This window comes from Oryza sativa, chromosome 4 (genome assembly GCF_034140825.1).
Source record: "Oryza sativa Japonica Group chromosome 4, ASM3414082v1".
Classification (NCBI taxonomy): Eukaryota; Viridiplantae; Streptophyta; class Magnoliopsida; order Poales; family Poaceae; genus Oryza; species Oryza sativa.
This window is the reverse complement of record NC_089038.1, coordinates 6,602,997-6,616,328: the sequence shown is the minus strand read 5'-3', so window position 1 is coordinate 6,616,328 and position 13,332 is coordinate 6,602,997. Positions and strand designations below refer to the sequence as shown.

Below are 13,332 nucleotides of genomic sequence, written 5' to 3'. Positions count from 1 at the left end.
CCTCCCCCAGGCTTTCTCTCTCTCGCGCATGCCGCGTCACCAGTCTCGCACGCGCAAAGCGCGATACCGCGTGCCCACGTCTCCCCCGTCGCGTCATAACCGGTCTCGCGATTTCATATTACGATACCGACCTCGGTCTCGCGCAACAAAAGTGCGAGAGCGATGGCTCCGCCCGAGGTAGTCGCGGGCGCGATACCGCTGCGGTCACGCGTCTCGTTTGCGCGAGAGCGCCAGCTCAACTTCGCTATTGCTCTTTCATATAGCGATTTCGCCACGCTATCGCACTTTCCAGGAGCGAACATCGGTGGTATCGCTCTGGTTTATTTCCACAAATCCTTCGCTATCCGGTATATTTTTGCACAATCAATCGATAAACAGTATTATTTCAAAATTTTTTCTTCCCACACACGCACTCGTCCTCAGGGCCCCACCTGCCAGTCACTCACGCCAGTACTTACATTCCATGGAGTCCATTTCCTTCTTCACGAGTCGTGTCTTTCCAGAATGCGCCTTCCTCTGTTCTTCAACCTATGCGGTTGGGCCATCTCTCCCGACATGACACAGCGGCGGTGTCTCCGGCGGCTTGGAGAAGATAATGTGGGAGGAGGAGGAGGGGGGGGCCGGCGATCGGCGCGCTGGGCGCGGCAGGGGAGGAGACCAAGGCGGAATTGGTTGCGAGGAAACCGAGGAGGAGGAAGAGATTAGGATTAATTAAGGTTAATGCGGCTGCACGAAAACAAGATCAATCTCCGTCTCTCTCAATCACGGTAGCTAGGTCAGTTTGCCCTAAGACAATTTCCCCGTCGCGAGTCGCCGACTTCATCGGAGTAGGGGCGCGGCGGCCATGGCGAAAAGGGCGAGACTACTCAGCGCCGCGGCCGGTCCCGTCCTCCCCGACGAGCTCGTGTGGGAGATCTTGGCCCGCCTCCCGGCGAGGGGGCTCCTCCGCTGCCACGCCGTGTGCCGCGACTGGCGCCGCCTGGCCACCTCCGCCGACTTCCTCCTCGCCCACCACCGCCACCAGCCGCCGCGCCCGCTCGTCTTCGGCTGCGCGAGGTGGAGGAGCGGCGCCGCCGCCGACGCCGACGCCGCCGTGGATTCCGTCGACCTCATCCGGCACCCCGCCGAGCGCCGCCGCGTCCTCGGCTTCAGCGACTACCGCCAACACCAGAGCTTCAAGATCCACTCCTCCTGCGACGGGCTCCTCCTCTTCGTCTCCGGCCGCGCCTTCTACATCTGCAACCCGGCCACGCGCCAGGTGACGCCAGTCCCAGCCCTCACCGGCGGCGGCAGCCAGGTCACCCTGTACCCGCACCCATCTTCCGGCGACGGCGAGTACCGCGTCCTCAAATGGAAGTATCCCGATGCCGTCTGCATCCTCGCGGTCGGCTCGTCGGAGAAGCCGCGGCGCATTGGATTACCTGAGGCATTTCTCCCACCCGTGTTCTGGATTGATGAGATCGGCTTTCTCCCACCCGTGTTGCTCCATGGCTGCCTGCACTGGCACCTCCGTAAACCGGAAGACGCAATACTCGTTTTCGACACGGTGGCTGAGTCCTTCAGGTGGATGGTTTCTCCAAATGTTGATGGTTATGGTGCACATTTGGTTGAGATTGATGGTGGTATGCTTGGCATTGGCATTGTGACTCAAGGTATGGCCAAACTCTGGGTTCTTCAGGACTATGAGACGGAGGTCTGGTCGTTGAGGTACCACGTTAAATTGCCCGTGGCGAGAATGAGGAGCATTGCAAGGGAAGGTTTCTTTTCATGGAAAATCGTATGTCATCGTGGGGAAATTCTGGTCTACATTCAGAGCTCTGTGTTCTTGTTTCTGTGTGACACCAAGGGGAATTTGCGGGAGAAAATCCATTTGGATAACATGCTTCCATGTGCTATGAGGCATTGTTTGAAAGAAAGCCTTGTCAACCATGCGTTCTTCGGGAGGCATGGTGGTGCTCATGTGGGACAGCCACAGTTTTTCTGTGGTCTGTAGCATACGCTGGTGCTGCTCCGTCATTGTTTTGCTTACCCCTGCAAGTATGTAGGCTATTTAAACCAATTCCTATCTGCAAGTAGTAGTAGATTGTTTTTCTGAACAAATATTTTTAGGAAGCTTGCCATGTCTTATACAATGGTCTATTTTGCAGAGTGTAGAAGGGGACAAGGACTTGAGGAGTTTGAGTAGGGGGTTATATTTTGCAGATATTTGGCAATGGTAATTTTTAATCGGACCAAAGAATGATTGTCTTATGTGGTGACTGGAGCTGTAGATCTTCTGGGTGTAATGGTGTGCCGCATCTTAGCCTGATTGGTCTAAATTTTCTGATTCTACAATGAATTTATCTTCTAGTAATTAACTCGAATGTATATCCTGCTGCCTTAGTTCCTGCCTTGAAAACTAGTTGATTGGATGTAGACATATAGTTTCCATGGTTTAATAGAGGGAACCATGGGTTATCCTTTTGAATTTGAAATATATAAGAAGCTTGAGCATAATGTTGACATGCTGTTAAGTTGTCGATTGATTCTATGTTCAAATAATTTTCATTCACATGCTAGGACCAAAACTGTGCTCATGGGCTACTATATATGCTCCTTTTCTCTTCAGAATTCATTTCGTATTTTGTTGAGCGTGCAGAACTTATGAAGAGAACATTCAAATTTGTAGAACAAACTAAGAGAGCTTTAAGTACACCGTACTTCATTGTGTTTGATGATTGCAAAATGCTGACATTGTCTCAACCACAAAAATGCACCTCTTAAAATTAGTGACAAAATATATTTGTGGATGAAATCAACAATACATTTGGAAAACAGCTGAAAGCTGTTAGAAAAATAAAATTAGGGGTAAGTAGGTTGAACCAGAACAGGCTCTATAGTGTTACTGTTAGCAAATGTTAGATCGGGCACTCGCAATTCACAACAGTGCTAATACGAGAAAATATTTGCTTTAGAAGTTTTGAATATATTTTTTTCACTTCTTCTGGTGCGTTGAAGCAGTTAAGCCAGTTTTTAGCGTCATCATAACAAATCGAGAATAGTCTAGTAGCCAGCTGAAATTTCTTCTAGCTATGCAAAATTTTGAAGACGGTGGAAATATATTACAATGGCCTCCATTGGTACGCCATATTTTTTCCAAATTCTTGCCGAAAGCCGGAAATGAATTAGTTTATCTGAAATTCCTTCATTCGAACGGTTAGTAGGAACTATCATATCATATCCAGAATCAAGATGAAATGAGGAAGATAATGTATCAAACTCATACAAAGGAGTCACAGGAGATAATAATTTAAGTGGTCAGGCAGAGACCATACGGGTATCGGTTGGTACCGATGAGGTATTAGTTAATATACGTATAAGGTATAAAATCCAACACCAATAGGTATCGAAATCGGCTACTTGCTTGGTATCATCCCGTTTGGATGAGATCCCGTTGTATAGCAGTTCCCGCGTTAATCATGTATTCATGTGTAAATATATGAAGGATTTTTTTTTTATTTTCACTATAGTAGTTTGAGATCAGAGAAATGTAGAAAATTGCAATAGATCGCGAAAAGGAATCAACGCAAATCAGAATTGGTTGTTCAGCTTACAGCTCCCATGGCTCGACAAGTTACTTTCATGTGATTTAGGAGGTTTACTTTTTTCTGAACCCTATCTCTATAACCACATCCAAAGATTAATGGCCTTAATATTTCTGAGACTTAACACGGATGGACGTTGAATCGGCTGTATTCGAGAGTTGAGGTTGGAAACTCACCTTCCATGCATGTAAATTGGAACAGCATATTTTCTTATAATTAATTAATTTAAGTACTTAAATTTTTTAATAAGGGTTAGTATGATTTTTGTAAAACAACTTTCGTATATATTTTTTTAAAAAAAAACCACCATTTAGCAAAACTCACCGAAAAGAACACAGCCCAATAGCCCAACAGATAGGTAGGTTCCACCGGCCTAACGGATAGGTAGGTTCCACCTCAAGGGACCTTACTAGCGAATTTGCGATTTAAGAGGTTTATTACTTGAATGTCCTTTTTTTTTCAAAATAGAACCGAGTACAACGCAACTTTAAACAATTAATCTTTGTAGCACCAGGTACAATTATTCCTTACATAGTTACACGTGCACTCGTGGCAAACAAAGAACATGGATAAGAATCGGAATGAACTTCCGATGGTCTGGCACTCGTGGCATTAAGAAAAATGCCGTACAACTTTGCTCAAGTAATCAACATATCTGTCAAATCTACACAAAACTCCTCTTGCTGAGGATATGGCTTCCCCCCAAAGAATTAACCTATTGTACATATTTATCACGCCAGAATAACACGCTAATTACAAGGCTCAAACTTACAACACAACACATGGATATGGACTACTCGTTACGAAATAAGTTATTATGCAGCAGCTGTAGTACACAATACACAGCGCATTCGAGACTCGCCTGATGGGGTACCTTCATCATCCTCGTCGCTGTCCTGAGTACTACTGTTCGATTTCATCAAGTCCAACCCGCCTTCGAGGCAAGACGTGTGATATGCGTGGCAGCAGTAGAACACGATGACAGAGATGTCCTGAATCGACAAAGGATCAAAGCACAAGCAACACCGAGCACCACACCTTGTTCTGGATTTGATCTCTAAAGCTCGTAAACTTGATGATCTCTCGTTTGCTCGTGAAGATCCTTCAGCAACCCTAGTTCCTGTCACCTCCTCGTCCATACTAGCCATGTAGACTCCACGCCGAGCCTCGTGATAATATTTTACCAAAAGGTTTACGCAATCAGCCTGTACATGGCAGGGTCATCAAACGTCAAGATAGATGTGGGGTAATAAATAGACAACTAACCTTAAGTATATCTTTTTCTTGAATATTAACCTTAAGTATATCATTGCACCCATGTCTTAATGAAGTTTCTGTTCGATAGTCTGTCACAATTTTCACAAGGCGATCCCGCAACCTATCAAAAGCGTAATATTTCAATGAACACTTGAACCAGGGAAGAGAAGGATTGGATTAAATAAAGTTGTAGCATCTCTATTCTACAGTGTCAATATAGCCCTATAATTATTATAATAAACTGAGTGATGGTCATAGCTAATAATTTGTATATAAGTAATTGGTGGATTCTGAATTTCTGATCATCTGATGATAGAAATTCGTTTCGTAAGGTGTATATGTGATGTTTTTTTTTTTGGGGGTAGGTTCTCATTATCTTTGAACGAAACAAATTTTGGCACATTTACCTTGGTATTTCTAGCCCATCAGGAACCAAACTAACAATGTACAAAGGATCAAGATTGCCAACAGTATGTTCCAACAGCATTCCAACCTGCTCAACGGTTACAAAAATGCAATGAATAAACAGAAGGAACATCAGTGTCAAGAGTATTGAACAGAATACACAGCTCAATTACCATCTCAGGTTTTTGGAGGCACTGTCTTATCAATTCCTCCCATAACTCATCATCGTGTTGCTCCATCACAAATTCAACGGCCTGCATCCAAGGTTACTGTTATTGCAATCCAACCACAGTCTAGAATTGCTAGTCTAGCCCCAAATTTTTAACAAAATGATCATAACCACATTAGGACCTCCTGAATATCTTCCAATTTGTTTATAATTGTAGAGAGAGCTTCCTTTGCATTTCCCATACGACCAAGCACAAAAACTTGCTCCCGTACAAGCTCTTTTTGTGCAAAGATTTCATATGCCTGAAATAACCACATGTCATTCATTACTCATCCTTCTCAAGATAATGAATGCTTTTTTTTTCTCTTTTGAGAATTATGAGTTTATGACCTTGTCAAGCCTGTAATGCTGACTGGTACGGAGGAAGGGTATTAGCATCCTTGGCTCATACTCTGCATAAAGCTCCACCTACAACACAAAGTGTAATGTGGTTAGCTGTTATACTAATACAAAAACTAGAGCTACAGAAATAGGGCAAATGGGCAGGAGGTGAACAGTATGATAAAGACTGCTTGTTCACAGAAGAATCAGCATACCTGCATGTCATGATAGTCTTTTCCAGCATTCATGTCTGTCTCAAACAGAGCATGTAAATACAGATGCAACAAATGTCTTTTGTCACAACTTTTACTAGCATGCAACAACTGTCCTACAACTTCATTCGGGGGGATCGTATCACGATGCTGGATCAATAGGTTTACAGTTCTTTTACTATCCAATATCATAAGATTGACAACCTGCGAAATACGCAAGGCCCATAAGTGAATATATGGAGGTTATTGAAGCCTGTCTCTGTCTAAAATATATTATCATGTTCAACTACATTGTAACCATATGTAAGTACCATTATTAGACAATTGCTACCATGACACTTGACAATTCACAAATGCAAACTTGAAAAAAAAAGTCAAGTGAGATCAGTTTTATCCTACATTTGGGAATTTTAACCATACCTTGTCATGAATGGCATCATGCAAGTTGTGCTTCTCAATAAATTCGAATACTTCTGGCTTCAAGAGCTGAATGAAATGAGGTTGGGTCAACAATACAGGTAATAAAACAAAATTCTATTAATTTAATGCAATGTGAACCTTTTAACTACAAGTTAGGTAATACTTACTTCAGCATACAGAGAAAGGGCCTTGTCATATTGACTGTTGATGACATACAATTCAGCTAAAGCCTACATGGCAAACAGAACCAAGATGTCAAAGAGCTCAAAAATACTGTGTAAGTCTTACATCCATTAAGAAAATGTTTCCATACCTCTTTTAATGAATCAGTCATTGAAGAGGAATTTAGCTGTGGCTCAATTGCAGATATGACAGGTGAAGCGGAGTATAATGTAGGTGGCCATTTTTTTACAGTTGTCAAGAGAAGTTCATGAAAAGAAGGATTGGTAGTTAAAGCTACAAGAGCAACCTACATAAACCAATTAGAATTAGTATTAGAATCAGAGGTGTTGTAAAGAGCAAGCAAGCAAAATAGAAAGAAGTAATGGCACCTCGTAAGCTGTATCACTCAGCTGAGGATTCTCTGTAGGTATGTAAGGAACTAATACAGCAAGTTGGCGAAGATGGGCAAAGTGAAAGACCCACCTGTGGCACAAAAAAAGTTATGGTCAGTAGATATACTAGTGATCAACTAAAACAAACAATGCACATCAAAATCTCATAATGCTCCTGTGTTTGTTCCAGATCGTATGATGAAGGATACAATGTATATCAACACTTCTTTTTTTCTCACCTCTCCCATGCTGAAGGAGATCCTCGCAACAATTTTGGACAGAGGCGTGCAGCTTCAGCATATTTTCTTTCAATTATCAAATGATCAAGGTATCTCGAACCCACCTGACATAAGATGGCATGAACAAAATTTCAATAATGTTCCTAGCTATTATGTGGTTAGATTTCTTAATAGCTGAGGTCGTCCTTCCTAAAAAAATGGGCTCATAAGATACTGACTGGGTTATGTTGTTGAAGTGCTGTCAACTTCTAAAATATGCATCAGACCAGCATAATATATATAAGATAGGAAGCAAACTTCTAAAATATGCATAGAATTTCAGAATGTATTTGTTGTTCACATTGTTAGGACCACCTTAACTCATGACAACAATAGTCTAAAGACGAGCCAGCTTAAATATAAACACCTATTGGTACATGATACAGGTCCCATTGTTTTCAGCTAAAATGCTCAATATTGTGAACGTGATAATCGCCAACAAAACTATAGAAGGGGATGGGGACCTCAGTTGCCATAATGGACCTTAAAGGTGTCTACTTGAAGGTTCCTAAACAATAAGGGTAGCATCCTCATCATCAAGCAGATAATGCATACCATTATTCATTTACTGTTCAAACTCAAACTGTTTCTACTTTACCTCATCAAGAAGCTCGGTTCGTCCTTGTCCTGCTTCAACTGCAGCCAATGCCTTTTCATGCCAACCATGTTGAAGAAGCCAAGAAATATGGTCTTCAGCATCTCTAATTTGAAAGCACATATTATATCAGTAGAAATATAAAGATACAACATTTTCTGAAATGAAATTTTGCCATGTCCTTATAGAAAGCTCAGAAACACAAATAGGCTGGAAATTATCAGAAGAAACTAGCTTAGTATTGTTCTACGTATGCTACTTGTAGTTAGAAGAAAATTAAATGCCACAGAATCAGATATGCAACTGAAGTGATCTACTGCAAGTAGCCAAGCTTACATGTGTATCACAATTAAATAATGCAGAAAATTGAAGGACTAATGGAGTTCTTCAAGATTACAATCAGAGAAAATATGACGAAGGAAGATCACATTTTCAAAAAGAGAAGTTTTGCTCAATCAATTATTGCCTTCTTTCATTTGCAATTGCAGAACTTAGAAGCTAATATAATCCTTTGTTTTGCAACATTACAAACCTTGGCTTTGCGACCACTATATCTTTAGGAGATACAATGTAATATAAAGGTTCATCACCAGCAGCCCACTGTCCACCTGCATTGCTGCTTCCTGGGTGGTAAAAATATAACAATAAAATTCCTTCATTAGAAAAGTTTCAGTGAAGAAGAAAAGAGAAGTTCATTCACTGTTAAAGCACATTTCATTAAACCTGAGAAAGGAGCATGAGCAAGAGCATAATCCTTTGCCTTATAATGCTCATAACCATGAATAGGAAGAGCATCTGTGGTAAGTTCATCATTTTTCCATGATACAAGATGTATTTCTGGACGCTGGGCAGTTCCCTACAAAGTGTTTAAACATAACGAAAAAGGTAAATGTGGGAACAGCATCACTTCATAAGAAAAGGAATCTGGTGCACAATATGTCATAGGCGTTGGGCAGAGAGGCCGAGGCCCACGAGGCCAAGTCCTAGCGGATAAACAGTACCACGAGTACTGTAGCAGTTGGTTAGGAGATAGGATAGGATTAGATAGAGTTAGTTTGAGTTAGTTTCTTAAGGGTCAAGTCATATCATCTCTATATAAGGGATGGATTGTATTCATCTCAAGTTAAGCAATGAATATCAGTTAGTCTAATCTCTCTCTCCCAATAATGTTCTTCTCCCTAGCCTAAATCTACATCCCTTCTCCAGGAGATGACGCCGCCCGGCTATCTTCCCGGCGGTGTTTATCCTGTCATGACCTCGGGTCATGACACAATAAAGGAGAAAAATAGATTTACAGAGTGCAGTGCAAAGGACAAGCCATCATGATTACCTGACGTGAAGGAACAGAATTGCTAAAACTGTTTTCTCTGTCTTCCTCCTCTGGAATATATGCAAGCACAACTAAAAGATCACCAAATGGAGCAATCCCGGATATGTGATAGCCTGTTTGGAACGAACCCACAATATCCACGTACTTCTCATTACTTGCAGTGATACTCCTCTGTATGCCATTGAGTCCTTGAGATGAATCTGTTCGAATTGCTGCAATCTTGACACTTGTTCCCCATCCAATAACTAAGATGGTATCATCCTGAATATGCAAACCAGTCAGTATGCCATGTACAATTTCATTGAAAATGAGAACCCAAAAGAATCAGATATATTAACAGCAAAGTGACTATAAACTTACTTCTCAGCAAATAAAACACATATAATGCTCCCAGGAATGACTAACAATGAAAACATGTCTATCGTATACCTTTTCCTTTAGGTTTAAAACCATTAGTTCCTTATATCTGACTAAACTAGATTGGAAGAAAAAAAATCAATCCTAAAGCTTTCAATGTACAAGAAACTTTTTCCTGCTGCACCATATATTCTTTTGGTATATGTTTGCCAGAATGAAATGATGTTTCTTTTCTGTAATATCCTTTGTATTCTACTAACTATTTGCTGAAAGGAAAAAAAAAATGATCCCTAACTGTGCATATTTTTAATGTCGACCAAATTGAAATGTTCCAAATGAGCCATACTTGGTATAAAAAAGTATAGTGTTCGCATAAATAAATGTGTATTACCTGCCAGACCAACTGAGGAAGTAAAAACTCTGGCCGAGGAATTCCTTTTGGCCTCTCTATAAACGCGATTCCTTTGTCTGTCTTCATATCATGCACTTTTACCCCTGCATCGTTAGCCCAGGCAAGGAGGTCTGTCCTCCATTTCATAGAATGGATTGGTCCTTCGCCATCACGCAGAACCTGTATGTAAGGAGACTCACACAACCATTTGAAATCACCAGATCAATTTGATTTTCTTGTAGGACAATGAGAAGAAGTGCACCTTTTTATGGTAGCCACCTCCCCACGACTTTTTTGTCAGCACAAGTACTTGACCTGCTAAACCCCCTGTAGCGAACCTTCTATAGTTGTTGTAATAATTAGGGTCTAAGGCAATTGCTTTCATGGGTCGATGGTACTCAAACTTCAGTTTTTCATCAGTGAAGAGGCTGCTTATTACTACAGTCCCATCATCAGAGCAGCTTCCTATATATTCACCGTCTGCATCAAAACTGATGTCGTTGATAGTTGCTGTGTGAGCAGCAATTTCCTTTACCTGCAAAAGTATTGAATTAATGGATGACAATGTTATTTTCTAAGCAGGCCATGGTCATTACTGATAGTGCTCCATCACATGATTTCAGGCCGAAGGAAGCTATGGGCAATCTCCATTTATTGAAATTTCTGTGTCAATGTTGTTAAATGCACAGCCACCTCAGCTTGGTTATATCCGATATTTAGCAGACAATCCTAGTCCTCCTAGATTTTTTAGGTCACCAGAGGTAATCCCCTCCAACAACGTGAAAACATTTTACACTGAACCATATTCCTCAGTCTAGCACAATCCTTAAAATATATATTCTCTGCAAAATCTATATTTCAGGTGTCCCCAAACAGAATTTCACCTTTGTGACGTCTCTTCCACAAACAATAGGTTAACAGTTTTCTACAACCAAATCGAATTCAGTAGACCAATGCTACAGGTCGCAGAGACGAGACGATCCAATTCCACGGTATCCTACCAGAAATCCCAATCCCACAAAGCAAGCGACCGCCCTACGAGCTATGCGTGAAGGGAAAGAGGTGGGTACGATACCTGATTACCCTGGAAGTCGAGGATGTGGAGGGTGCCGTTGTGCGTGCCGAGCGCGACCATGCGGTCGGCGACGGCGATGGCCGCGGCGGCGTCGGTGGAGACGATCGCGGGGACGCTCCCGCCCAGCCGCTGGTACTTGAGCCGCGGCTCCTCCTCCTCATCATCCTCCACCTCCCCCTCCCCCTCCTCCTCCTCCTCCTCGCCGTCCTCGTCTGGCTCGTCGTCGGCGTGCCCGCCCACGCCGTTCTCGTGCGGCGGCGGGTGGCCGCGCCGCGCCGCCGTGGACATGGTCGCCACCGGCGCAGGAAGGGGTGGGGAGGGGATCGCGAGATCTCTCCGGTCAGTTCGATTCGTGGACGGCGGGGCGGTGGTGGTGCGCCGATTTGGGCGAGACGGAAGCGAAGCCTGGGCTAGAGGAGCGACCGAGACGGATGGATGGACACGAGTTGGTTTCTTTCGGTGTACTCTCGCGTCCCGTTCTGTTCTGGCGACCGGGTAAAGCAGAAAGAAATAAATCAATTAATCAATAATGCTACTTTCTCCGTTTCACAATATAAGTTATTCTAACATTTCTCATATTTATATTGATATTAATGAATTTAAATAGAAATATATGTCTAGATTCATTAACATTAATATGAATATATGAAATGCTAGAATGACTTACATTGTGAAACGGAGGGAGTAACTTCGATCTATAGAAAATACGATCTCAAGAAAAAAGAAATGATGTTCTTGATTTGTACAGTCAAATATAAAGGTCTTAAATTATTGATTTATTATAAAAAATATCAGGATTTAATTTTTTTTAGAAAAAAATATATTTCATATGTCGCATTAATTAAGGCGTTGCCAAACATAAAACGTCATGTAGACTCCAAAACTAATATCGAGCTTATGATTTATTAAATTATATATTGTTTATAGAAAACAAATCACCCTATAACTATAGAACATCAAATCAATGTTTTAACACTTCAATCTAGAACATGTGTGCGCTTTGCACTATGGGACAGGGAGAGTATTAGTAGAAGATTTGTGAGTGTGACCGAAATACTCTATTGTATATTACTCCGTACTATATTTTTATTTCTTTGTAAAATATATAGTTTAAGAAAATAATAATAATAATAATAATAAATATGGTTATTGTAGATCATTTATATTGCCCGAAACTTCAATGAAGTAAATATAAATGGGACACCATTTAACTGAAACCCTATAGAAATTGTGCAAATTATAAACCTTCAGATTGCTTAAATTTTATAATGAACAACCAAACAATAAAACCCTTGTCCTTCTTCTCAATCTCCTGATGCCCCCTCGCGCTCCCTACGCTCACTAGCACCCAATCTGCACCGCCTCCACCATCGCAGTCCGGACTCGCTGGCTGGCCGGAAGGGCTCAACGGTGCCGTTGAGGCCCTCCAAACGGGCTCCTCTCCCTTCCTCTTCTCTTTCCCCAAACTGGCAGCCTCCTCCCCCATCCCTCTCCCTACCCTGTCCCACCCCTACCCCAATTCCGAGACCCTAAACCTTAACTCCATTACTTTCATAGAGGTCCCCGAAGTTAGAAAAGGTATCGTCGGAGCTGTATGAGATTTTCTAGGATAGTTAGAACAAGAATCACAAAGCAATTTCAAAGGTAAGTAATTTGCATGATTTTGATCTAAAAATCTATACCCAGTTATTTAGCCATCCCCAAAATAAATAGTAAATGGTGATGGTTCTTTTGTTTCAAAAATGGTGATGCTTCTTCGCCGTGTTTAGTTCCAAAATAATTCTTCAAACTTCCAACTTTTCCATCACATCAAAACTTTTCTACACACAAAAACTACCAACTTTTCCATCACATCGTTCCAATTTCAACGAAACTTCCAATTTTAGTGTGAACTAAACACAACCCTTGTTGAGTTGTTGCGTGCGGAGTGTGGCACTGTGGCCACGTGGGCCCATGACCTTAGTTGTTAAAGTATATACTAGGTTATATTAGGACACATTTTTAGTTGTTAAAGTTTTAAAATGTTTCGTAAAATAGTCTTAGAACACTATACACCATATTGTCTCAAAATAAATAAATTCCTAGCTACGAATTTAAATGTAGGCTATGTCCAAATTTGTCTACATCCAGATTCGTAACCAGGAACTAGTTTATTTTAAAATGAAGGAAGTATATATTAATGACAAGAGGAAGGGAGTATAAGAATTTAGATCGCATTGCCAATAACCAAATCCATCAATTAACTACTACATCCGTCCCAAAATAATGGTCACTTTGACTTTTTTCTTACGATGTTTGACCATTCGTTTTATTTGAACAATTGG

The 13,332-nt window shown here is 41.6% G+C and overlaps 2 protein-coding genes across 4 annotated transcripts; one reads left to right on the top strand and one right to left on the bottom strand.

The window, feature by feature from the left end:
- Window positions 1-484: 484 nt before the first annotated feature.
- LOC4335135 (F-box protein At5g49610) lies at window positions 485-2,507 on the top strand. Its single transcript, XM_015779137.3, has 2 exons — window positions 485-2,037; window positions 2,148-2,507. The coding sequence occupies exon 1, from the start codon at window positions 845-847 to the stop codon at window positions 1,991-1,993; it is 1,149 nt and encodes a 382-aa protein (XP_015634623.1). The 5' UTR covers window positions 485-844; the 3' UTR covers window positions 1,994-2,037; window positions 2,148-2,507.
- Window positions 2,508-4,196: 1,689 nt separating this feature from the next.
- Window positions 4,197-11,432, bottom strand: LOC4335134 (vacuolar protein sorting-associated protein 41 homolog). Of its 3 annotated transcripts, none has more exons than XM_015781164.3 (19): window positions 11,009-11,432; window positions 10,196-10,468; window positions 9,934-10,113; window positions 9,186-9,446; window positions 8,579-8,711; window positions 8,388-8,478; window positions 7,859-7,961; window positions 7,222-7,325; window positions 6,980-7,073; window positions 6,742-6,897; window positions 6,596-6,658; window positions 6,429-6,494; window positions 6,012-6,212; window positions 5,806-5,883; window positions 5,598-5,717; window positions 5,420-5,500; window positions 5,249-5,334; window positions 4,851-4,962; window positions 4,197-4,789 (listed from the first exon to the last, which is right to left on the bottom strand). In XM_015781164.3, the coding sequence occupies exons 1-19, from the start codon at window positions 11,294-11,296 to the stop codon at window positions 4,400-4,402; spliced, it is 2,880 nt and encodes a 959-aa protein (XP_015636650.1). In that variant the 5' UTR covers window positions 11,297-11,432; the 3' UTR covers window positions 4,197-4,399. The 3 variants fall into 3 exon arrangements, with proteins under 3 accessions (XP_015636650.1, XP_015636651.1, XP_015636652.1); XM_015781165.3 differs by having other exon boundaries at window positions 4,881-4,962; XM_015781166.3 differs by lacking the exon at window positions 4,851-4,962.
- Between the last annotated feature and the right edge of the window lie 1,900 nt (window positions 11,433-13,332).

Bases quoted from the DNA above. Each gene is read 5' to 3' on its own strand.
- LOC4335135 (XM_015779137.3), top strand. From the start codon at position 845: ATGGCGAAAAGGGCGAGACTACTCAGCGCCGCGGCCGGTCCCGTCCTC.
- LOC4335134 (XM_015781164.3), bottom strand. From the start codon at position 11,296: ATGTCCACGGCGGCGCGGCGCGGCCACCCGCCGCCGCACGAGAACGGC. The intron at 6,659-6,741 runs GTATGGAAACAT...TTTGCCATGTAG, and splicing joins TGACTGATTCATTAAAAGAG to GCTTTAGCTGAATTGTATGT. The intron at 5,335-5,419 runs GTAATTGAGCTG...ACCGTTGAGCAG, and splicing joins GCCTCCAAAAACCTGAGATG to GTTGGAATGCTGTTGGAACA.